Source organism: Acanthopagrus latus, chromosome 6 (assembly GCF_904848185.1).
Source record: "Acanthopagrus latus isolate v.2019 chromosome 6, fAcaLat1.1, whole genome shotgun sequence".
Lineage (NCBI taxonomy): Eukaryota > Metazoa > Chordata > Actinopteri > Spariformes > Sparidae > Acanthopagrus > Acanthopagrus latus.
In genome coordinates, this window is record NC_051044.1 from 33,712,034 (window position 1) to 33,736,758 (window position 24,725).

General features: G+C 40.8%; 1 protein-coding gene across 1 annotated transcript in view; it reads left to right on the forward strand.

Moving 5' to 3' along the window:
• Positions 1 to 946: 946 nt before the first annotated feature.
• aldh1l1 (aldehyde dehydrogenase 1 family, member L1) overlaps positions 947 to 24,725 on the forward strand; it is a 70,883-nt gene continuing 47,104 nt past the window's right edge. The window contains exons 1-7 of the mRNA XM_037100778.1: positions 947 to 1,053; positions 1,848 to 1,986; positions 3,514 to 3,748; positions 3,829 to 3,994; positions 4,748 to 4,849; positions 6,529 to 6,618; positions 10,809 to 10,946. Of these exons, the coding sequence (XP_036956673.1) occupies positions 958 to 1,053; positions 1,848 to 1,986; positions 3,514 to 3,748; positions 3,829 to 3,994; positions 4,748 to 4,849; positions 6,529 to 6,618; positions 10,809 to 10,946 (966 nt within the window). The 5' untranslated portion in view covers positions 947 to 957. The remainder of the gene's footprint in view (positions 1,054 to 1,847; positions 1,987 to 3,513; positions 3,749 to 3,828; positions 3,995 to 4,747; positions 4,850 to 6,528; positions 6,619 to 10,808; positions 10,947 to 24,725) is intronic.

The following is a 24,725-nucleotide window of genomic DNA, read 5'->3' on the forward strand; positions in this document are numbered from 1 at the left end:
GTGTGATCCGGCCTGTGTAGCCGCATCTGATGTGTCCTTTATATAGCAGGAAACAGACTGTGCTTTTTACTTACTAACCAGCTTCTTGTTGGTCTATAGTGCTGTCGCTTTCTCCTGCCTCCAGATAGTAATCCGCTATCAGTGCGCCTGACCACATCCACTTTAAGACCAGCATGCCTAGGGGCGCACAGGTGGGGACAAGTACATTTGCTATTTACACAACGTGGGTGCTGGGCATAAAAATGACAACTGCGTCGGTCTGAAAATAGCACTGACTCTTGCTACTTTCGATATCATTTTCTCTCCAATAGTCTGATAGTGTGCAGCTGTAATTTTAGTTCAGAGTTCAGAGTCAAGACTCACTCAAGACTTCACCTTGACCCCGCACAGCATGACTATGTATATGTAAATTCGTCATCATCGTCATCAGCAATTAACAACTGCTTTCTCTGTCTTTTCTGTCTTTACTTTTAATTGACTTTAAGATGATTTTTGTTGTTTTACCTTAATCGAACAATTGTTGAATTGAACCAATTGATTAAAATTTCATAGAAATGATTGTGGGCATTGTTATCATAGTAGCATAAGAGCAGGCCAACATTAAATCCACAGCAGTATTTCCATAATATTCAGGTCTCATTTAAGAAATGTTTTTTTTTTTCTTACTTGATTATTTGTGTAACTTGTGGATGTAAGTTGAACACTTGAGATTTGTTCACACGAAGGCCTGCACATTCCTCTCTGTTGACATACTTCATGGTCATTGAAAAAAGTAAACTAACATGACAGGAAAACCACACAATCGGTGTTAACTCAGATGTTTGGGTGATTTGACATTACTGTGTGGCTTGGCTTGTTCACAGCCAGTGGCAGCTGATAGGCTGCCCCCGAAGCCTCACGGCCCATCCCGTCCAATCACCCTGCTCCATTTGCCTGTTATGTAATTGGGACGCCTGCATGTGTGGCTGCAAGAAGAAATTTAAAGCAGCTGTCTCTGTCCGATCACTCTTTCTAGGCAAGCAGAGGAGTGCTGGTTCTGCAGACAGGCAGGGGGTAAGGATCATACTTTAGTTTGTTCCTTCTCTTTCCTAGTTCCTTGCATGATGCATAACGCTTATAGGTGAGAGAGCAGACTGCTAATTGGTCGCATACAGACACATGCACACAGATTATTTGTCTTCATATTAAGAGATAGTTTCTTTGCAGCAGCTGTGGAGACTATTCAAACTACAGTGCAACATTATGGCTGTAGAGTGCTGGTGGTTTAATGTGATTATTCTTCCTTATGTCAGTTTGTGCTTAAATTTGAGAGATCATGTTAAGTGTGTCTATCCAAAAACATTAATGGACACATGAATAAATAGTCTGCACATGGTGTTATTTCTTCAAAATGTTTCTTGCTGAAGCAACCACACAGTTTGCTCTTTGGACCCACCCAGTCACTCAGTGTCAAGACTTTGACATGTGAGTGACTTTTGACCTCTCACTCTTTCCAAAAGAGTAGACCACACATAGTTTATCATGAAACACCTGAACGCACACAAAGCTAACAGATGTACAACTTTGTTGACTGTGTGCTGAAGTCAGTGAGTTGAATTCTCTTCCTGGTCTCTTATAGTTTTAAGCACCCTTTTGCCAGAGAAAGACTGGAGCACGCTTGTGCATTTGCATTGCTTCATACTATAAAAAATGTACACAGCTCAGGAAACCCTCTTGCATTATAAAATCTCACATGTCACATTTTGTCCTATGTTTGACACAACCCATATAGTCTGATTCCTTGTTCCATTTACAAACTTATTTTCTGGTCGTCCAAGTGTGTGTGTTTCTGCCTCTCTACAACACAGAAAGCTGTGAGGATGAAAATTGCAGTGATTGGTCAGAGTCTTTTTGGCCAGGAGGTTTACAAGGAGCTGAGGAAGGATGGCCACACCATTGTTGGAGTCTTCACCATCCCTGACAAGGATGGAAAGGCTGACCCACTGGGTGAGTGCTCTACTCTGACTGGGACCTCCAATCCTTACCTTTGCCAAAAAGGCATGTAGGAGCAGTTAGAGTAGAATTGAATCTGTCACTGAAGTCTCAAAAAAGAAAAAAAAAAAAAAAAAAGTCATATGTTTCTGTACAGGTGCCAGATGGAATTTGGACTCCTCACTCCACGGGTTTTTATCACTTTGGTCCCTAAACTCCTGTAAAAGTTGCATAATCATTACTGTTTGTGTCCAAGTACGTTTGCCATTACCTGTAGTCTAACTTTATGCCAGTTTAATATGAAATCTTAAAGAAGCTGTAGATGTGCTTTCATTACTTATACAATTGTACAACGAAATGCATTATTATGTACTAGTATATCTTCAGAAATATACAGTCAGAAAAAAAAAAAAATCACCCAAGAATAAATAAAAATTCTGTCATTATCTACTCACCCTAATAACATCAGGATGGAAGGTTTCCAACATTCCAACATTTCCAACTTCACTGGGGACATAAAATGGATAAAACCAGTAGGTGATTTGTTAATTTTTAACAGGGGGGATGGCCCAATGGGAGCACCACCCTACCCTGACGACACACCTATGTACACCTCCCAAAGGACATTGTTACAGGACGCCATAATCATATTTGTGACATTTCTAATTCTACAATTCAATTTTATCCAGTTATCTTCCTTCTCTCCCACTACAGTTGTCTTTTTATAACTGCATTAAAGTAATTCATACACCTTTTAATTGTATGCAGTGGACTGAGTTTATTCAGGCAGGGTTTTGTCATGTTTCTCACAATACACTACAAGCAGGGTTATTTTAAGTGACATGACTCACATGACCCCTTGGAATTTTTTGCCATCTAAATTCCTTAAAGGACACACAATGAACATTGTGCAAAATAGCAGGGCCTGACTGATTTTTTGATATTTGGCTTTATCAATTAACCTTTAATGGGTTTTAAAACCTTATCTTTAAAAAGTGTAATGCAGATAAACATGCATGTGGTAATTAAAAGTTGGTGTAATGACATAGTTAGTCCAGCAGAGTGCCTTTTAAACGGGGATAAAACAACTGGTGTCAGGAAATGCAACAGCTACCTCACTAATGGTTAATCGACCGCTTGTGATTTGTAACACACCATCTGCTGCTTGCGGATGGAGAGTGGAGAGTTTTGCTATCCAAGGGGACAGCATCCCAGCATCAGTCTTCAGAAGCCCCAAGATGCCAAACTGGTTTGAAGAGACGTTAATTGGTGTGTTTGCGTCACCCTTCAGACAGGGTGCTCCAATGTTGTTTTGCTGTCAAGCTCCAGAAATGTTTTGTGGACTCCAAAACTTAAGCCGAAGTTCTCCTTGTCCCATCAACATGGGAGGAGATCATGACTGGATTTAACTTTTTGGGTGAACTGTTCCTTGAAGACATTTAACACTACACTAACAACAAATGTACAAATACTCTGTGTGTATTTTTACTAAAACAATTTTTGCAGCACAGTTGAAGACTTTGATATTTTTTTTGGTCACAGCAACTGAAGCGGAGAAAGATGGTGTTCCTGTATTCAAGTCCCCCCGCTGGCGTGTGAAGGGCAAGGCCATCCCAGAGGTGGTAGCTCAGTACAAGGCCACAGGTGCTGAACTCAATGTTCTGCCCTTTTGCTCCCAGTTCATCCCCATGGAGGTCATCGACCACCCGAAACACGGCTCTATCATCTACCACCCCTCCCTGCTGCCTCGCCACAGGGGAGCCTCTGCCATCAACTGGTGAGTGATACACATGTTTATCAGGTTGGAGTAAACATGGTGACACGTGCATTTGTTTAGCTGCTGTCTCTGACACACAGGACTCTGATCCATGGTGACAAAAAGGGTGGGTTCACTGTGTTCTGGGCTGATGATGGACTGGACACCGGACCAATCCTGCTGCAGAGGGAGTGTGATGTTGAACCCAATGACACTGTAAATACAATATACAAGAGATTCCTCTTCCCAGAGGGAGTCAAGGGCACAGTAAGTGTAGTGATGGGGAAAGGCATTGTGGGTGAAAAAATGTCTTGAAACTCACATGTTTGATATTAATAGCGTTATTCCATATTCAAGATTCAAGATGTTTACTGTCATACACAGTGGAAACATAGTGTGCGCCAGGCAATGATATTCTTAATTTGCTTGTTTCCCTTCACACAAAATATACTTAAATAGATATATAAAAAGCATGTTAGCATAACAAGCATTAGCTTTTATATGTACTACTATCACCACTATTTAAATTACATTTCCATTGGGTAGAAATACAGAGCAGACCTTTCAAATCAGTCTAAGCTTGTACAGCACTGACAATCAAACAATGACATAAGTTAACTTGATGTTTACCCTCACTTAAGACACTGCTACTGGAATCCAAAATCAGAAACATTTGTAGTAAATCAAACAAAACCAGTGACGCGTCCTTTTAAGCAGCAAGATTAAATAAAACTTAACACAATAATATTCAAAAGTAAGTACAAAATATAAGGATCATCTCTTTTCATTAACAACAAACAAAGAGGTATCTCTTTGAAAGTCTTGACCTATCACAATGTGTTGCTAAATAAAGCAGACAAGTGGATAAATTAGTGTATTATGTAATGGACTATTTTTCTACTGTCAATTGCCTGCAGCCATCTGCCTCCCAACATTAAAACCACTGTGATGGCAAAGTCCATAGAGATAGCACTTATGTTTGTCTTCACTGACTTCCTGAGTGCATTGTTCTGGTTCCAGGTGGAAGCCGTGAGGCTGATTGCAGAGGGGAAGGCCCCCAGGATAACCCAGCCACAGGAGGGAGCAACATATGAGTGCATTCAGAAGAAAGACAATTCCAAGGTAATATACAATGACATCCAGATAGAGAAATTATTTAATTATAATTATTAATTATAATTATTATTTAATAATAATGCATTTATAAAGAGAACAATATGACTAAAACTGCTGTAAGTGGTTTAGTTTGGTGGTTCTGTTGTAGTTCAAGCTAACTTCCTGTATGTTTTGCAGTAACCATCTCCTCCCTCCTCTTTACCTCACCACATAAATGTTGAGCATTAGTTGCCAGACACGGGCCTGTCGGGCCCGAGCAGGTCTTAACCCACGAGGTTCCTATTGTTTTTCGAATGGAGATTTTTCGTCCCAACATACGTCACACCTGCTGAAAAATTTCATAATCTATTGTTGTCCTCAATTTTCACCATAAAGTGGCGCTATAATCAGAGAAAGTGCGTTTTGGCTTATAACTCAAATATACTTTGTCATGCATTCAAAAAACATATATCCACACGCTCACTGAATTTGCTGAATCTCATGATATAGGCCACACCCATTTCTGCCTTGTTTATTTGCCGTAAATTTGCGAAATATTGCAAACCTTCTTTTTTGAACTCCTCCCAGGCGATTTCACCCATTTGCACTAAACTTTGCACACAGCATCTGTGGACTCTCCTGACAAAAAGTTATTAAAATAATTTTGATATTCCAAACAATACTCAAGTTATTAAATAACAACTTCCTGTCCACCTTGCTTAAAACACAAAGTGTTGCATATCTCCACACAAACTTAAGTGACTACTTCCCCATGAGCCACTTAGGCTCTGTGCAAAATTTTGTCAGATGACCACTAGTTGACACATTGATTGGTCAGATTAAGACGAAACTTGGTATAATCATTCACAATGCCCTCCTGACGATAGCTAAGGACAGCTGTTACCAGGGGGACTCTATGGCACCCCCTGGAATATTAACAATATTAACAAAGACCTGCCTCCTACATGCACATACATGAATGAAATTCGGTAGGCATGTGTATCATCACCAGACGCACAAAAAACACCCACCACACCAAACTGTCACTCCAGCAGGAAGATCGACCTGCGAGGTCCCTATTGTTTTTTGAATGACCACTTTTGCATCCCAAATCATAACATTTTTCACTACGTGAACATACCCTAAACTCACCAAATTTGGAATATACATCACACCTGCCAGAGAAATTCATAATCAATTGTTGTCCTCAGTTTCCACCATTAGGTGGCGCTATAATCAAGGAAAGTGTGTTTTGGCTTATAACTCACATGTACTTTGTCGCACATTCAAAAACTGTATATACAGTGCCTTGCAAAAGTATTCAGCCCCCCTTGAACTTTTTCACATTTTGTCACATTGTAACCACAAATGTAAATGTATTTTATTGGGATTTTATGTGATATACCAACACAAAATGGTACATAATTGTGAAGTGGAAGGACATTGATAGATAGTTTTAATTTTTTTTTACAAATAAACTGAAAAGTGTGGTGGTCAAAAGTGTCCCCCCCCCCAAGGCAAGTCGTTTTGGGTAAGTCTCTACCAGTGATGCACATATAGAGACTGAAATATTTGCCCATTCTTTCTGTCACCCTGACCAGTAGTAACTCAGACCTGAATTTTGTACCTAGGTGTGAAGAATAGGGAATTCTGGGACATTGCGTTCAGTTCAGAGTTCATTTTGAAAGCCCTCTGTGTGTTGGCAGATTGACTGGAACCAATCAGCTGAGGTGCTCCACAACTGGATCAGAGGAAATGACAAAGTACCTGGTGCGTGGGCAGACATTGATGGACAGGTAACTCATTCACCACACTCCTGGACTGAATGCTCAGTCCTAACAGAATGAACAGAAACTATGTAACTAAAACACTAAGACAACTGTGCGTGTGTGTGAGTGACAAAAGAGAGTAGGAGAGCCAAAATGCTGGACATGGAGAGAGAGAGCCAAGATAACCATCTTGTGTCCAAGATTTTTGACTGGAGGTGATGGCGTGAGGCTTGAACAAATATTGGCAGAAAAGTGTCTGTCAACCTAACATGCCTTAATCACAGTTCAGTTTGGACAGAGCTAGACTCTAGTGTTTCGAAATTTGGTGGAGGTTCTGCCACGACACACGGGTCTGATGTTATAGTGGGGTCATTAACGATTAGTTTCCAACAAGTCACTCATGACACTGTGTGTGTGTGTTAGTTCATCCTACAAGACCCTACAATCAATTTTGTCCACTCTGATGCATTTACCCTTTGTCAGAGTAGACAAAACCCCAGTGTGACAAGTCCTCATGAGTCAGACCACCTAGGCCTGCAGGATGCGATTGCTGGTCTCCTTCACCTCACCATAGAGGATAGAGGCCATCTAAATAGTTATGACATTAGCACTTGTGATGAGAAATTACAGGAGCTAATGAGCTATCTGACTGACCTGGAGGGAAGGCTGCAGCGCACCATCCGGGAGGTGCTTGGTCAGATAGCGCTGCTATATCACTGCAAAGCCCAGCTGCAAGTCATAGTGTTACAACTCCTGTCTGCGACAGGAAGTTCAGGCTGGTAAAGTGGAGACCTCCTACACACGGGAAGATTATTTTGTGTGGAGTTCAACAGACAGATGAACTTAAACACACTCCAGTCCAGACCCCCACCACCAGGCAGAGACCAGGATGGATGGAACACAGGTTAGCGATGTAAGTACGGCCTCTCTCCTGTTGAATCAGGAGTCATATGACATGGAGACGGGCCGGCTTCCAGATGCAGTTGGCGGACCTCTGCTCCAAGAGGATCCAGCTGAGGCGTTTCGTGCAAAGTTTCAAGCCTCTTAGGTGAGAGAAGCAGCCCTCCCTGTCAAAGATTCCCAGCAACTGGGCCAACCTATCCAGGTCACCCCAGTCAACTCCACAGCTAGCAGCCCCACAGCTCTCAGTGGTACTGTCCCTGAACACTTAACACCGGACGGCTATCCAGTGCCTCTAATGGCCTGCCTGATGGACACAGCACCTTGATTCTCAAGTCACTCTCACCCTGGAGTCCAGAGGGCTCTGACCAAGGGTCTTGTCAGCTCTGGCGTTTTTGTCCTGCCCATAGTGACAGCCACATGCCAACTCACCCCATCAGCATGCATTAAAGTGAAACCTTTGCCAAAAAGCAACCTAGGCTTTATTTGTGACTGTAAATGAGTCAAACCTTCGTGTAAATGCATAATTACAACAAAAGAGGCACTTTTAACATGATTGAGAACATTGTTAGTGTACACATGTTAGCAGTAGCATCTCTGGCGCGCTGCCGTCATGGCAGACAAAAAGTGTTGATCCCCAAGTGCTCATGTTCATGTGTAGAGACCCTGGTGATGCTACGAGCAAAGTTTCATGTTGTGTCAAGCCTTCTTACTGTTTAAAAAAATAGCAATTTTGATGCTAGCGTAAGAGTGCCCCTGCTCTCCATTGAAAATTATCTTGCCCGAAAACGAAACTACTCTTTGTTGAAATTATGCATTTACACTTTACACGAAGGTTTGACTCATATACATTCACAAATAAAGCCTAGGTTGCTTTAAGGTGAGAGTTTCACTTTAACACGTTTTCTCCTCCCTAGCATGATAGCCCCTTTTTGCATGCCTTGGAGACCCTGTCACAGCTCACAAGTATTTTTTTTTTTTTTGGAAAATGTAGCTTAAGTTAAAGCAGCTAGAGATCTTACTAGCTTCTAGGTTGACAGCTTGAATAATATGATTCAATTCGGTCCCCTTTGTCTCATGGAGCAACCCGTAGATCTGCTACTACAACTATTGTGTAAATCTTCATGTACACCTGATCTGCAGTCTTGGCAGCACAATAACATTTTTTCTGAAACCTCCAGAAGTTACAAAGACCTAGAAATCTGTTAAGTGGTGGGTTAGCATTTGTTTTGTTTCTTTTAAGGCAGCACATGTGTACCTCACGACACAACCTTGCGCATGTTCTGCACACTCATCATTATCTAGCTCCAATCCTCTCAAGGATGAGGACAAACCCACTAACCCTTCCTCTACCCACCCTCCTTTCCTTCTCTCTTTGGTTATTTCTGGTAGTTCAAAATCAGCAAGAGAGTGAACAAGCTTTTGGCTGTGCAGGTGTTACTCAAAGGGAGCATCCAAATGCTTGGATTTTACCTTTGCCTTGGCTGCAGTCTTTTGTCTTGCTGGACGATCCAAGACTACCCTGTGTTTACCAAAGCTGTTCAGGATCCAGGGAAGAGCTGTGCAACCCAGCCTCTCACCTGTGAGAAAACAACCGCACCATCAGCCCACAGGACGCTAAAGTGGCCAACACCGTTAATCCACACAGATGGAGCAAGTTGAATTGAGGAGACAGACAGACATGCTAGCCGCCATCAGTGTGGTCACAAGTGAGGCTTGTTTAGTATCTGTGCAGATCATAGAAGTTAGCATGTTTGTGGACTACTGAGCCGTTTTTTGCTGCTAGGTTTACACTGTAAAACTTTGTGCTCGCTTGCTTGCTTTTCTTTGTGCTCATCATGAGCTGATTTAAGGCCTCTCCACTCTGTGGAGCATAATTGTTGGCCTTGTGTGAGCATATAGTAAGCCACTTTCCACTTTCTATCAAGGATCAGCCAAAGGTGATTTGTTTTTCATTGGCCTCTGAGTGATAGGAAGGCGAGTACTGTTTCTCTCCATGGCTGTTTATCCCCCATTGCTGCACTCTGCGTTAACCCTAACCCACATGAATCGTTAACAATCCTACTTTAACATCTGACACGTGGGTCATGATATCACCTAGAACAAATTCAGAACATCAGAGTCTAGCTCTGTCCCAACCACACTGACATTAAAGGCACATTAGTTTGTTCAAGCCTTGCACAGTCACCTCCATTGACCAGCGCTAAGCATGACGTGGCCAAGCCCGCCATCTTTGAACAGTCTTCGTCTGTATATCTTTGTGTCTGCTTTTCATTGGTTTTCTATGATTATTTGTGCATGTGCTTTGTGGTAATGGCTGGTTGTGATGGCCAGTGCTCACATTAATTTCCTTCACTGTTCCCTTAATTATAAATACTTTAGAAATATTTACCTTTTTCCAGTGAACTATTCATTTGGTCCATGATTCTAGTGTGATGATCTGTTTTATTAATTAATTAATCATTCTCATTACAAAGATTTTGGTATAACAGAGTTATAACAGTATAATCTTATGTCATCATGTAACACGTTTTCACAGCTGCTCAAATATGACTGAAAGCTGACTTGAATTTCTGCATCGAAAGTGTAAAGAAATCTTAATCTGCTTTTTGAACAAACAAGCTATGATTCAGATTCCTGGGTTGTCCTTTGCAAGGCATTATCTCATTAAAACTGTGGTTTTTAGCAGCATAAAGCATCTTATATCACCATTAGAATGTTCATAGATTCTAGTTTTTGGCTCCAGTCTTGTTCAGATGAGTTAAAAGCCATTGATGCTGGTGTTTTATGTAACTTTAACCTGGATGAAGTTACCAGTTTAGAGATACTGTAAATGAAATGGCAGCTAGTTAAAGAATGACACCGTGCATGCTACAACTCCAGCTCTGTGTGACAAACTGTCCTTTGGAAAGTTATCATTTAGAAGTCCTTATTTCAAGATATGGAAAATATTTTTCTGAATCACCTGGCTGTGAGTAATGGAATCTTACATCAATAAACACATTTTTACTGATGTTAGAATAGTAGAATATATCTTTAATATGGGTGGGACTCTGAGGACAGGAGTGGTGCTGTGCACTCAACAATAAGGGCTTAGCAACATTTGGATGAGACTCTGATTACAGAATCTGGTGAAACAGATTTGCTGATTTAGTCATGAAATACAAAAACTTAGATGTCATGATTCGGTGCACTGCAGTGATGCCTGTAGCTGTCAGTGATTTTTCAACATAACATGTTCAATGACATTAACAACAGTTGAGTTCCAATAGATCTTGGCTTCACTAAATTGCTGGTTTGTGTCTCTCTTCCTGTAGAAAGTGACTTTCTACGGCTCCACTCTCATGGATAACGGCTCCGCAGCTAAAGGTCAGCCCCTTGAGATCCCTGGAGCCAGCAAACCTGGCATCATCACCAAGGCAGGCCTGGTGCTGTTTGGCAATGACAACAAGGCAGTAAGTTAAATTCCATAGCTGGGTCTGAAGAGCTGAGCATCAGAGACAAATATTTACTTAACATCCTCACAATAGTAAGCAAGTATACAATTACAAGACCCTGACTTCAAACAGACCCTCTAACCGTGAGCTAGGTTTGTTCTGCTCCGGTACTGCCTAAAATCTTGGAGTTAGTATCATTAGATCATGAGTCTATGAACCAATCTGCACCATGTTCACTGCATAGGTAGACAATGTCCATACACCTGTCTGAATGAAAGACATCTATATATGAGGTTTCAATGTGTCTGCTGTCAAAAGAGAAACTATATGGGGTGTGATGAGCAAGTCTTTTAAACTGCATATAGGTATGTGTATGTATATATATATATATATATATATATATATATATATATATATATATATATATATATATATATATATATATATATATATATATATATATATATATATATATGATAGTGTTTCCTCAGTTCCACAATACCTGTTGTTAGTGTCCTGTTTTATTTATTACCAGTTTTTACTTCTCAATTTTTTATTTTACTTATTGTATTTTAAGTAGCCGTGTGTGTGTGTGTGTGTGTGTGTGTGTGTGTGTGTGTGTGTGTGTGTGGGGGGGGGGGGGGGGCGGTGTAGTAATTGCTGCTGTTTTAACTCTGTAAAGCACTTTGCGTTCCATTACGATGTATGAAAAGTGCTCTATAAATAATGTCTGATTGATTGATTGATTGATTGATTGATGGGGAAGCAGTAACCTGAGTTTCATGTCATTCGGACACACCAATGAGGAGATTTGCAACAGTTCCTGTTTTGACCAAAACCTACAGGAAGTTGTTATTTAATAACTTGAGTATTGTTTGGAAAAAAAAAAAAGAGAAAAAAAAAAAAAAAACATTTGTCAGGAGGGTCCACAGATGCTGCTTTCAAAGTTTGATGCAAATCGGACAAATCATCTGGGAGGACTTTGAAAAAGTAGGTTTACAACATTTTGTTAATTTGCAAAAAAAAAAAAAAAAAAAAAAAAAGATTGGCGGAAATGGCCGTGGTTTATGTCATAAGATTTAGCACACTTCAGGGAACGCGCGGATATAAGATTTTTGAATGTGCAATAAATCATATGGGAGTTAGAAGCCAAAACGCACTTTCCTTGATATTAGCGCCACCTAGTGGTGGAAATTCATGACGATGATGGATTCTAAAATGTTTCACCACATCTGACAGGTTGATTAATTTATACACGTTTCCTGCAATGTTCAGACTTCCAAAAATGTGATCATTTCCGAGCAAGAAACCTAATAATAATCCTTACAATTCCAATAGGGACCTTGCAGGTCTGTGAACTGCTCAGGCCCTAAAAAAATGGTTTTTTTTTTAACCCCTTAAGCCCCAAGGCAATTTTCTAGGGTTAGGGTTAGGGTGATTCACGAAGTTTGATGTTTTAGTTATTTATCTGAGTAGTGTTTGGGCTGTGCTTGGGTCATATAAACTTTTTTTTTTTTTTTACATGTTGCAGCCCATCTTAATTTGATATAAAATATGACTATATTCTTTCATAATTAGTGCTGTAGTGGCTCTGTGGTTGGGAATGGGGGGAAGGGGGGGAAAAGTCTGTGAAACAATATGGTCTGAGGCCTCTCAGGGCTTTGTCAATAATTAATATTAGCTTGAAATCAACTAAAATACTGGCAGAGTTTTGGATGACCTTGAGGTTGGAAGGGATCAAACTATATGAATATATTTTATCCACTTCAAGACAATTTTCTGCCATGAAATCACACTACACTGGTGCACTGCAGGTCTTGTTTTAGAACACAGCTGGTATCTTAACATCTGACTTAAACTTGTCATACATTGAAGAAGATCACATATGCCAACCTATAAGTAAAAGAAATTCCAAAAGATTGCCATGCCAACCCGTTGACATAATTTAGCAACAGTGTTGGCATCTGCAAGAGAACACATATCACCTTTTCTGCAGTAAAACGTCTTCCTTGTTCACAATCTTCAAGAGTACTCCTCTGACTAAAATGAACATATTATGCTTTTGTTTCTTTTTCCTCTGTATTATTTTGTCATGTAGCATTGTATGCTTGTAAAAGATCTGCAAAGTGAAAAAGCCCATAGGTCAGTTATTCTCTCCTGCAGAAAACACTTCTCCTGCACTGTCTCAAACACCTGGTTTTCAGTTGGGCCTTTACTTCAGAGACTTATGTACAGAAGGCACTATGTAATGGGTGCTATATAAATATAAATGTTTATATATTTATTATGAAATAAATACATTCCAGTCAGTAAGCATACAGTTGCTACTGTTGTAATGGCATTAATATAGATCACACTACCTTGCACTACTCTGCCTCTGATTAGCTACATCATGTCCATTAAGTAATGTGCATGTCACCAAAGATTGAGCACTTGAATTATGCAGACTATTGAATACTTTCGTAAATATTACAATTGATGCAGCAGACCCAGAAATATGTTTTTGAATTCCTCAGATTCTTCTTCGCTGTTGACACACACAATGCAAGTTGACCACTCAACAGTTGGGTATAAAATTCATACCTGTTATGCTAGTAGTAACAAATACAGAGGTGTAAGGATGACGGGTTATGTTTATAGGCTAACCCTTAAGTCAGCATTGCCTTGGTTCCCTCCACAAAAAGCCTGTGAGATTATTGGATTACTGGAGAAAATAGTCTCTGTGACGAACACAAGTTTATGATACTCACATGTTTTGTTCAGCAAGATATTCTTCACAGATGAACACCACTTTTGTGATTTTTGAAACATAAAAAGTTAATGTTAGGCTATAAACAGACTGCATCATGGTCACATGACTTAAACATCACCACCAAGTGTCTAATGTACAATTAGTATACACATTTCTTTACATTGAATAATGCACAAGTTGTAAAGTTAGGGTTAGGATAGGGTTAACTAAAGCTGACCTGCAAATACAGACTAGTGGAAGGAGGTCACGTGACCCGATAATGATGGCAGCTTAGAGGAGGAGCTCCGGTCAACCATGCACAAAAATCCCTTTGTTCCCCAGATAGTGGCTGTGAATTCATGTTTCCAGTGTCAGGTCAATTATATCAAAATCTCATACTAAAAGGAGTGCAACATTTTTACCCGAGCTCATAAATCGGCCACTCACAACTCAAAGCAGGCCTCAAGACCTGAAGGTGCGGACACCAGCAAGATGGCCGACATAGCAGATGTATTAACAGAGCTATTGCTCTGCTCTGAGTTTGGACTAAAGCCAGACAGCACAACAGTCTTGCAGATGTGAGCGATGCCATAACCGTGTTAGTGTGTAAGGTAGCTGAAGTTAAACAGGACATGTCAGAACATACTGAATGCATTGATGGAGCAGAGGGCAGAGTGGCTGCAGCAGAGGAAGAACTTGAGAAGCTACAGGCAGAATTTGCTTGAACTGTAAAACAGCTGACATACCTGGAGGCCAAAAACTTGGAGAATTGAAGTAGTAGGAAGAACCTACGCATGTTTGGTCTCCGGGAACATGCTAAGGGTACACGACCATTGCATGGTTTTATCTGGGAGATGGCTGGGGCTCAGATTCCAGTACAGGAAAGGGTGCATCGCACCTTGGCACCAGCAAAGCCTAACCAACACAGAGCCATTCTTGTTTGCTTCTGGAAATTCCAGGATAAACAGACTGTTTACTGTCTCTCATCACAGAACAATATCCTACACGATGGAGCTAAACTAACCTTTGTACAGGACTTCTCAGCAGAAACTATGCGCAGGTCCAGAGAGTTTAACACAGCCAGAAAGCTGTTCACTGAGAAGGAAATATTCTGGGGATTTCAACTGAATCCCTACGGGATGAGAATGGTCCATGATGGAAATGTGATCCTTTTTTCTTCACTGCGTGAAGCGGCGAAATTTCACAGTGAAATTCAGCCAAAAGGACAAACTCTGCTCCTCACGTATTAATAACGAACGATCTGTACAGAGTGTGAAACGGGCCGGTCTTATTACCCCACGCATCTTGAGTTCCATGTTTGATAGAGACATTACCATTATTGTAAAGATAAACTCCAAAATCTTCAGCTAATTTCTTTATTAAAGTTAAGTTGCTCTTTACAGGATGATAAAAACATCAGAAAAAGGAGGTGGTATTATTATTATTGTTATTATTATTATTATTATTATTATTATTATTATTATTATTATTATTATTATTAATCATTTTCTTTTGAATATTCTGTGAAAATAATAACTATTGATGGAGGATATTGTCAGGGTTGGGTTAAAAAGGGAAGACTATGGAAGGGGAAGGTGGACCCAAATGCAGTACACACAGGAGGCAAAGATTAAGAGGAACGAAAAGCGAGCTTTAATAAAGCAAAAGCCAAAATGCAAAAAACTAAGGCAGACAAAACAGGACAAAAAGTAACAACCGAATCAGCCAGGTAAAGTAACAACTTAAAGGGCAAGACAAAGTAGCAACAGAAAACAGCTAGACAAAGTACAAATCAAAAAATCAAAGTTCAACTCAAACATGGAAAACACAAAACCAAGACATACCAAACTGGACAGGAGCATGGACAGGAGCATGGACAGGAGCATGGACAGGAGCATGGAGGAAACAGAAAACAGAAAACAATGACTGGACAAGGAGTGAGGGGAACACAGAGACTAAATACACAGACACTAATGACATGACGAGGAACAGGTGAGGAGAGAGGTGGAAGGAAGCCAGGTGTGATAATGAGGGGGAGGAGCACAGAGGAACAGACCAGGAGGGAACAAGACAACAGACAGAGGGAGCCAGAGGGGAGAACACAGGAGAACTTAAAGGACACATGAGGGCATGGAAAAATCAAAACATGAGACACAAGACATGGAAAAACAAAACACAGAACACAACAAGACATAGAAAAAAAGGACATGAATCAAAACCCAAAAACCAGAAACAAAGGACAACACAAACAGGAGTCATGACAGATATGTGGATCAGTGCTCCTCAGTTAGTTAGTGAAATTTTGGGAACAGGGGGAACAATGTTCAAGTTTAAAGCATCTCAGCTGAGGAGGTGCTTAGGGCGAGGGGGAAGGGAGATCCTTTTTATGTCAACAGGGCTGTTAACAGCAGTGTCTTTGTTTTCTTATTTGGTTTCTCCAACTGGACAGAGCTACAACTTGTTTACAAACCCAAAACACTATTATGTCTAAAATAGAAATTACCAACTGGAATGTTGAGAGAAAACAAATCAGGTGTTACACAGAATCAGACAACGTAGGCCCTTAATAGTTTTCCTGCAGGAGACACACCTAAGAGCAACAGAAATTGATAGATCACAAAAAAGGTGGCCAGGTTTTGTGTGCTCCATACAATAATCATGCTAGGTGTGCTCATACATAAATCTATACTGTTTCAAGCTGCTAATATCATTTGTGATCAATACAGAAGATATATCATTGTTCAGGGTAACATATCCACATACAAGCTGATTGGTTTGCATCTATGGTCCAAATGATGACAATCCAAGTTTTTTTCAGAATCTCTTCCTCACTCTGTCTGCCATGCAAGGTATGTGCATTGTTGGTGGTGATTTTAATTGCACATTGGTGCCCACAAAAGATCGCTTAGCTAACCTTGACTATACTCGCTATACTCACTCACTATACAGAGATTAACGCCTCAGGACCTCCACCCTGTAGTAGGTGACGTAAAAATTGCATTTAAAAACAAGTAAAAACATTAAGAAACAAACATTAAAACAAGTAGGCTGAAATACAAAAGCTTTAAAAGAAACAAGACTGTAGAATAAAAGTCACAATGCAGTTCAAAGACTTGAATTGCTTCAGTTAAAAGCAGTGGCAAAAAGAAATGTTTTAAGTCTTGATTTAAAAGAGGTGAGAGTTGGAGCAGACCTGCAATTTTCAGGGAGTTTGTTCCAGATATGTGGCACATAGTAACTGAAAGCTTCTGCTCCATGTTCTGACTCTGGGGACTGAAAGCAGACCGGTACCTGACAATCTCAGAGGCCTGGATGGTTCATAATGTGGCAGCAGATCAACAATGTATTTTGGCCCGAAACATTTAGGGCTTTATAAACCAACAGTAGGATTTTGAAATCTATTCTTTGATAGACAGGAAGCCAGTATAAAGATCTAAGAACTGGAGTGATGTGATCTATTTTTTTGGTTCTTGTTAGGACTCAAGCAGCAGCGTTCTGAATCACCTGCAACTGTCTGATGGAGTTTTTAGGGAGTCCAGTAAATAAACCATTACAGTAGTCAAGTCTGCTAAAGATAAATGCGTGAACAAGTTTCTCCAAATCCTACTGAGACATAAGTCCTCTTATCCTGGATATATTCTTGAGGTGATAGAAGGCTGACTTTGCAACTGTCTTAATATGGCTGCTGAAATTCAGGTCTGAGTCCATAATTACACCAAGGTTTCTAGCTTGGATAGTAGTTTCCAACACTACAGACTGTAGCTAAGCAGAGACTTTTAGTCATTCTTCCTTGAATCCAAAAACAATTATTTCAGTCTTATCTTTGTTTAACTAAAACTTTGACACATCAAATCATTGATTTGTTCAATGCATCGACTCAGTATTTGTATGGGATTATAGCCCCCTGGTGATATGATTATATACATTTGTGTGTCATCTGCATAACTATGTTAACAAATTTCATTGTTTTCCATTATCTGAGTTAGAGGGAGGAAGTAAATGTTGAATAGTAGAGGCCCCAGAATGGAGCCCTGCGGGACCCCGCTTGTGATTTCCATCCTTTCAGATGTGTAATCACCAATAGACACAAAGTAATCTCTCTTATTTAGATAAGATTTAAGCCAATTTAGTGTTGTACGAGAGAGTCCAACCCAGTTTTCCAGTTGGTCCAGTAGTATATTATAGGCGACCGTGTCAAACGCAGCACTGAGATCCAGTAATACTAAGACTGAGATTTTTCTGCTGTCTGTGTTAAAACGAATGTCATTGAGTACCTTCACCAGAGCCGTCTCGGTGCTGTGATGTGGTTGAAATCCTGATTGGAAAACATCAAAACAGCCATTTATTATTAAGTAATTGTTCTGCTGTTGAAAAACAGCCTTTTCAATTATTTTATTTAAAATTGGCAAGTTTGAAATGAGCCTATAATTATTCATTACTCATGTGTCTAGATTTCTCTTCTTCAGGAGTGGTTTCATGACTTCAGTCTTAGTGGCTTGGGGGAAGACACCTGAGAGAAGAGACATGTTGAAAATCTGTAGCAGATCTGGAGTCATGCAGTCTGAAACTTATTTGAAGAACGTTGCTGGTAAAATATCATGGCTGCAGCAGGAAGATTACAAATGCTGTATAATGTCCTGCAGGTTTTTGTCATTGATTGGATCAAATTGTGTCATGGTATTAGAGTTGGTTTTAGATGGACAAAACAACAACACATCTCCTGTACCTGTTACAGTGGCACTGACCGCTTGTCTAATGTTCTGAATTTTGGCAATGAAGGATGATGCAAATTCCTCACAGGCACTGATAGACAGATGTTCAGAGGCTATTGGCACAGGAGGGTTTGTTAGCCTGTTGACAGTAGCAAACAAGGTGCAAGCATTATTTTTGTTCTTGGTGATAATATCTCAGAAGAAGGACTGCCTTGACTTTTTCAATTCTAAATTATAAATGTAAAGTCTCTTTTTATAAATGTCAAAATGAACCCGGAGATGTTTTTTGCCACCTGCGCTCAGCTTTTCGACATTCCTTTTTTTCCATCTTGACTAGCATGGTGTTTCCCCTAGGAGATTTTTTTCTTACCAGAGACCACTCTGGTACCCGCACAACCAGACAACTTCACTTTAGTGCATGCAAAGGCATTCATGACGTTTGTAATTTGGGAATTGAAATGATGTACAAGTCATTGACAGAGAACATTGAGAGGAGTGGTGTGGAAGAGAAGGTCTTAATGAATGTGTCACCAGAGTTTTCAGTGATGTATCACTTGCAGACAACCTCAGTTTGAACTTTTGTGTACACAGATATATCACTCTCAAAGAAAACACAGTAATGGTCAGAGAGAGCAACATCAGATACCAGAACCTTCAAAATGTTCAGACCCTTTGAGATAACTAAGTCTAGGATGTGGCCCGTGTTGTGTGGGCTGCGTCACATGCTGAGTGAGGACACAGTAAAGTTCTTCAGTCCATCTGTCTACAGGTTTGTCAACCAACAATTAACACACAATCAAAGTCAGTGCAGATAAGAGACAGTAACTCAACAATGTCTTTAAAGAAATCCATACAGTATTTGGGTGGCCTGTAGATGTTTAGGAATATAACCCGAGAAGATGAGTTTACCTGAAGAGCAACATATTTAAAAGAGGTAAAACTTCAATAAAACATCTGCTTGCATTTGAGTAACTCAATAAGCAGAATACTAACACCTTCTCCTTTTTTATGCATTCTAGTCTCACCTGTGAAAGAGAAATTTGGAGGACTTGAGTCAATGTGAACAACTGCACTGTTATCCTGGTCTAACCAAGTTTCAGTTAAAAACATAAAATTAAGATTGTGTTCGATGATAAGATCATGCATTAAAAAAAGATTTTCCTGGCAGAGACCTGATGTTTAATGGAGCTACAGTTGCAGTGTCAACAAGTGTGCAATTTTTTGCGACAGTTTGTGGCTGTCGAGGAATGGGAGCTAAATTGAATGGATTGGCACATTTAGTTAGGCATTTCCTATTTTTCAACAAATTCACAATTTTTCTATCACCTGTAAGCACAGGAATTGAGGAGGCTGCCTGAACTCCAAGGGGCCCTGACTTTTCTTGGACAATAGTGATATCAACTTCATAACCTAGACCCGGCACATATCAGTAAGCGTTAATTGTACTGTCTACATGGACAGGATGTGCTCCGCTGTTTTTTCACTGTAGAGACTGAGGATGATTCAGAGGAGGTGGAGGGGCACAATGACATTTTGGCGATGGATTTGGATGGGGTGTGAGTCCAACATTGACATGCTTTTTCATCTCGTTTGTGAAATCCAGGAGGGGGGAAGAGGGGGAGAGGCTGAGGCTGACTGGAGAGGGCAGAGAGTTGGTTGGGGTTGGTAGAGAGTGGACGTTCTCTCTAGTTGCAACTGGGGGGCACTCTTCCTTGGGGCGCGAAGATGACAGCAAGGACTCTTCCTCCTGGCACAGCTGTCTTGTCTGTTTGAAGCTTATCTCAGGCACAAGTAGTTCTCCTTCCGAGGGCTGTCTTATCAGTTGTTTTGGTTTGCCTTGCCTGTTGTCCTTGGAAGGAGAAACTGGTGTGTGGTGCACTGAGTAGAATATGTTGAAGGTTAACAACCTTACTCCTGACTTGTTAAGGCAGAATCCATCTGCCTTAAAGAGGTGTCTGCGTTCCCAGAAAATGTTATAATTGTCAAGTATACATGGCACCCACTCACAAATTGACCATTTTTTGGTTTCCTTTGGACTTCTATTAAAAATTAAACAATGCTGGTATGATAGTATAGTCATAAGTGATCATACAATATGTATACATTTGTATATAAATACACTTGTTTACAACTCTAAGAAAATCAAAGCCAAACAACAGTGTATGGAAATGGAAATAATTGAACATCAAATTAAATAGTTGGAACAAGATTTGTATAACAATTATGACCAACAAAAAAACAAAGGAAGTGCAAATTGCAAGAGCCAAATGATATAAGCTGTCAATAAAGAAGTCACAAAAAGTTTAATGTGGCTAAAACAGTCTTATGATCAAGGAGAAAAATGTGGTAAACTACTGGCTTGTCATCTTAATAAAAAGGTCAGACAGGCAGTCAGCAGCATCAAGAAACCTCCAGGGGATGTGACTTCAGACCCACTGGTGATCAATAACAGATTTCTACAAGGCCTTGTGTACATCTGAATGTTTAGATGATCACAAATTTAGCCTTCCTGAATATGCATAGGAAGTAGAGTCTTTCTTTGCTTTTCTAACCAGGGTGGTGATGTGTGATTACCCTGATAAGTTCTCAGTGATAGCCAAGAAACCTATAACTGTTCACCTGCTCCACTGATGTAGACAGGGGTGTGTCTTTGCCTCCTTTCTTTCCTCAAGTTATAATGTGGCCAGTGATGGTGGTGTCATCCGCATATTTCACAATAGAGTTCTCCTGATCTTTGGGAGTACAGTACCACAATTATGCTGGTGTGCAGGTAAAAATGTCCAGTCCCGAATAGGATTCAGTGTGATGACTGCTGTAGCACTGCCAAATAAACTGGGCACAAAAGTAAGGACATTTGTGTTTGGTATATTAGTTATTTGCTGTAATAGTGCCTACCATGACTGCCTTTCACCATCGGGCCCTTTTGCACTGGTGTCGTCAACATGTGCACTTTAACTTGACAGCACTCAGAGACTACCTCCAGAATTTGGGAATGGAAAGGAATTAGCTTGGGCATGCTGTTTGTGCCAGAGTGATCAACACTCAGGAGGTGCCAGGCTGTTGTGGCTGTGCATTGTTCTTCCATACGCTACTGAGGTCCTGTTCGTCAAATTAATAAACTGTTAAATTGCCAGTACGTCTTGTTTCTTCAGACTTCAATCATCCAATCCACCAAACAAGAGTCAATAGCAGAATATGCTGTTTGGCAGAGAAGATTTGGCAATTTTTTCATGGGCACAATCCTCATACTCAGCTCATTTGCTCATCTCACATATGCATGTTACTTAAAAATGTGGCACTATTCAAAAGGGGAATAAATCGGCTAATGGTATAAGATTTATTGCCAAGAAGCATTGTTACAGCAAAGAAAAAATCTACCAAACACACATTTCTATACTTTTTGTATTAGGTGTATTATACTGTATGTATACCCAAATTATACTGTGGACTTTGTGACACATGGTTTGTATTGGAAATGGCTTTCCCTGATCACAAGAGAGTATCTGCGTGTTGGTACTGCAGCACTTACACAGAGGAATGATATAGCCTTAAAGTACACTTGTGCCACACTAGTAGAAAGATCCAGAAACTCCAAAATCTAAATATATGCAAGTTGACATGTTTAACATGGTCAGAAATTACAGATGTTTCTGCTTTCAGAATGACACCATTTCTGTGAGTTTAGATGTGCTACAACACAACAGAAAAGGAAGGGGGAATTTTATTTCATCCAGCTGAGTTGGCATTAGCTGCAGTATGCACCAACAACCACCAGGTGGCACATGTGAGCAGTTATCAGGGTATCAAGATATCAGGGCCCTGAGGTTCTCGTTCCTCCCATCCGTGCACATGGTTTTGTAAATCCATGCTCTCAGATTAACAAGCTGTGTGCACAGATTTTTCCCTTGACCAGCTGGAGGCACCATGGATACAAACAATCCACAGCTACTGACAGTCGTATCTTTCCACATGGAGTTTGCCTTTGATAGTGATCACTAATCAAGATGATGGCAACAACTCCATTTGACTGTATATGAGCAAAATGGTCTATTTAACTAGAGGAGGAGGAGTGCTGTGGTGCATCTGTGTGGATAATGTGGTGCTTGGATCTCAGTCCTCTGATCGGACAGGACAGGACATACAGACTATCCTTCTGATTAATAGGGGATGGGTGGGTGAAATAAACAATCTTTGACGATGAACATCCTCCTGCGATTCTCCTGCATTAGGCCCAATCTTATTCCCGGCTGAAGTGGTGCATTTGATATTCTTAGATAAATAGAATCTGGCAAATCTTGCAGCAGCAGAAAGTGTTTTTTTAGTCATAAGATGGACCCTAGATCTAAATGTTGCAGAGTTTTACCCGCTATATACAGGGCTCAGTATTAATATAATAATATGCACCTCCATAAGCAGGTTCACAGTGCATGTAAACTGTGCTTTAAGGATTAGGGTGCTTTCAGGCATTTAAGGGTTTCCTTTTCATGCATGTAGTAATGTCACTGTAGCAAAAATCATGGTTCATTTAAGCAGCAGAACTAAAATCTTTAGTCATAAACAGACAGTTCAGAGGATAATCTCCAGAGGAAACAGATGTGATGGCCTTCAGGAGTCAAGACATTTTAATAATCATGTAGTTAATCTACACGCATCCTCTCATAAGGGGGAGATGCACTTAATATTTGTGCTGATGGAGTCCATTGCAGGTTAGGTTATTAATGTGTTCATCATTTAAGAATTATTTCACCAATCCACACCCCACTGATGGACCTTTTTTGTTTACTTCCAGCTCCCCCAAGATGCATTGTGACACAGAGCCTTTGTAACCATAAAAATGTGGTGTTTCTTAGAATCAGAATCAGAAATACTTCATTGATCCCAGAGGGGAAATTGATTGTGTAACAGCTGCTCTCAATCAAAGTAAAGAATATGCAGAAAGATAATAATAGGAGTTGAACCGTTTGATGGCCACAGGCAGGAATAATTTCCTGTGGCTCTTGGTGGTGCATCTTGGTGGGATCATTCTAGTGCTGAATGTACTCCTGTGGCTGACCACCATATCATGGAGTGGATGGGAGCCATTGTCCAAGATGACATGTAAGTTGGACAGCATCCTCCTCTCTGGCTGTCACTGTCAGAGAGTCCAGCTCCACTCCCACAGCATCACTGGCTTTGCAGATCAGTCTGTTCAGGCTTTTGGCGTCCGCTACACTCAGCCTGCTGTCTCATCACACAACAGCATAGAGGATAGCACTGGTCACCACAGACTCATAAAACATCCTGAGCATAGTCCAGTGGATGTTGAATTACCTCAGCCATCTCATTAAATAGAGACAACTCTGTCCCTTACCGTAGAGGGCATTAGTGTTCCTTTTCCAGTCCAGTTTATTATCAATATGGACCCGCAGATACCTACAGTCCTCCACAATGTCCACACTTACCCCCATGGATGGAAACAGGGGTCAATGGCACCTTGGTCCTCCTCAGGTCCACAACCAGTTCCTTGGTATTTGTCACATGCTGTAGATGGTTCCACTCACACCATGTGACAAAGTTGTCCACAGTAGTCCTGTACTCATCCTGAACAACCTCACTAATACATCCAACTATTGCTGAGTCATCCAAGAATTTCTGGAGATGACAGGTCTCTGAGCAGTAGCTGAAGTCCGTGGTGTAGAGGGTGAAAGGAGAAAATCAGTCCCCTGTGGGGTCCAGTGTTGCTGACCACGCTATCTAACACACAGTGTTGTAAGCTCACATACTATGGTCTGCCAATCAGATATTACAAATTTGGGCTGATGGGAAAACTGTAGGGGGTCCAAGAGTGGTTTGACCAAGGGCCAGAGCTGCTCCAAGAATAGTCTCTCCAGGGTCTTCATGATGTGGATGGTCAGTGCCATAGGTCTGTAGTCCTTGAAGCCACAGGGACAAGGCAGGATGTATTCCACATCACAGGGACTCTCTGTAGACTCAGGCTCATGCCGAAGACATGGTGAAGTATTCCACTTAGCTGGGGGGCACAGGCTTTGAGCACCCTGGACCTCCTACAGCCTTGCCAGAGTGGAGTCTTACCAGCTGCCACCCAACCTGATCAGCTGTGATGCTCACTGTAGAGGTGACAGATAGGGGATGGGGGAGTTTTAGAGTCATTTGGTTGTAGTGTGTAGTTAGTCTGGAGACCAGGGGAGGAGGTGTGGAGAGAGATATCATAGGGAGATGAAGGCTGTAAGGAGGAGGAAGGGGTGGAGAAGTTGACAGACAGCAGTAGGGTTGATGGTGGGATTATCAGGGGGTGCAGGGGCCATAGTATCAACTCATCTGTCAAAGGCCTTAGAGTTCGTTGGCTTGGTCCAT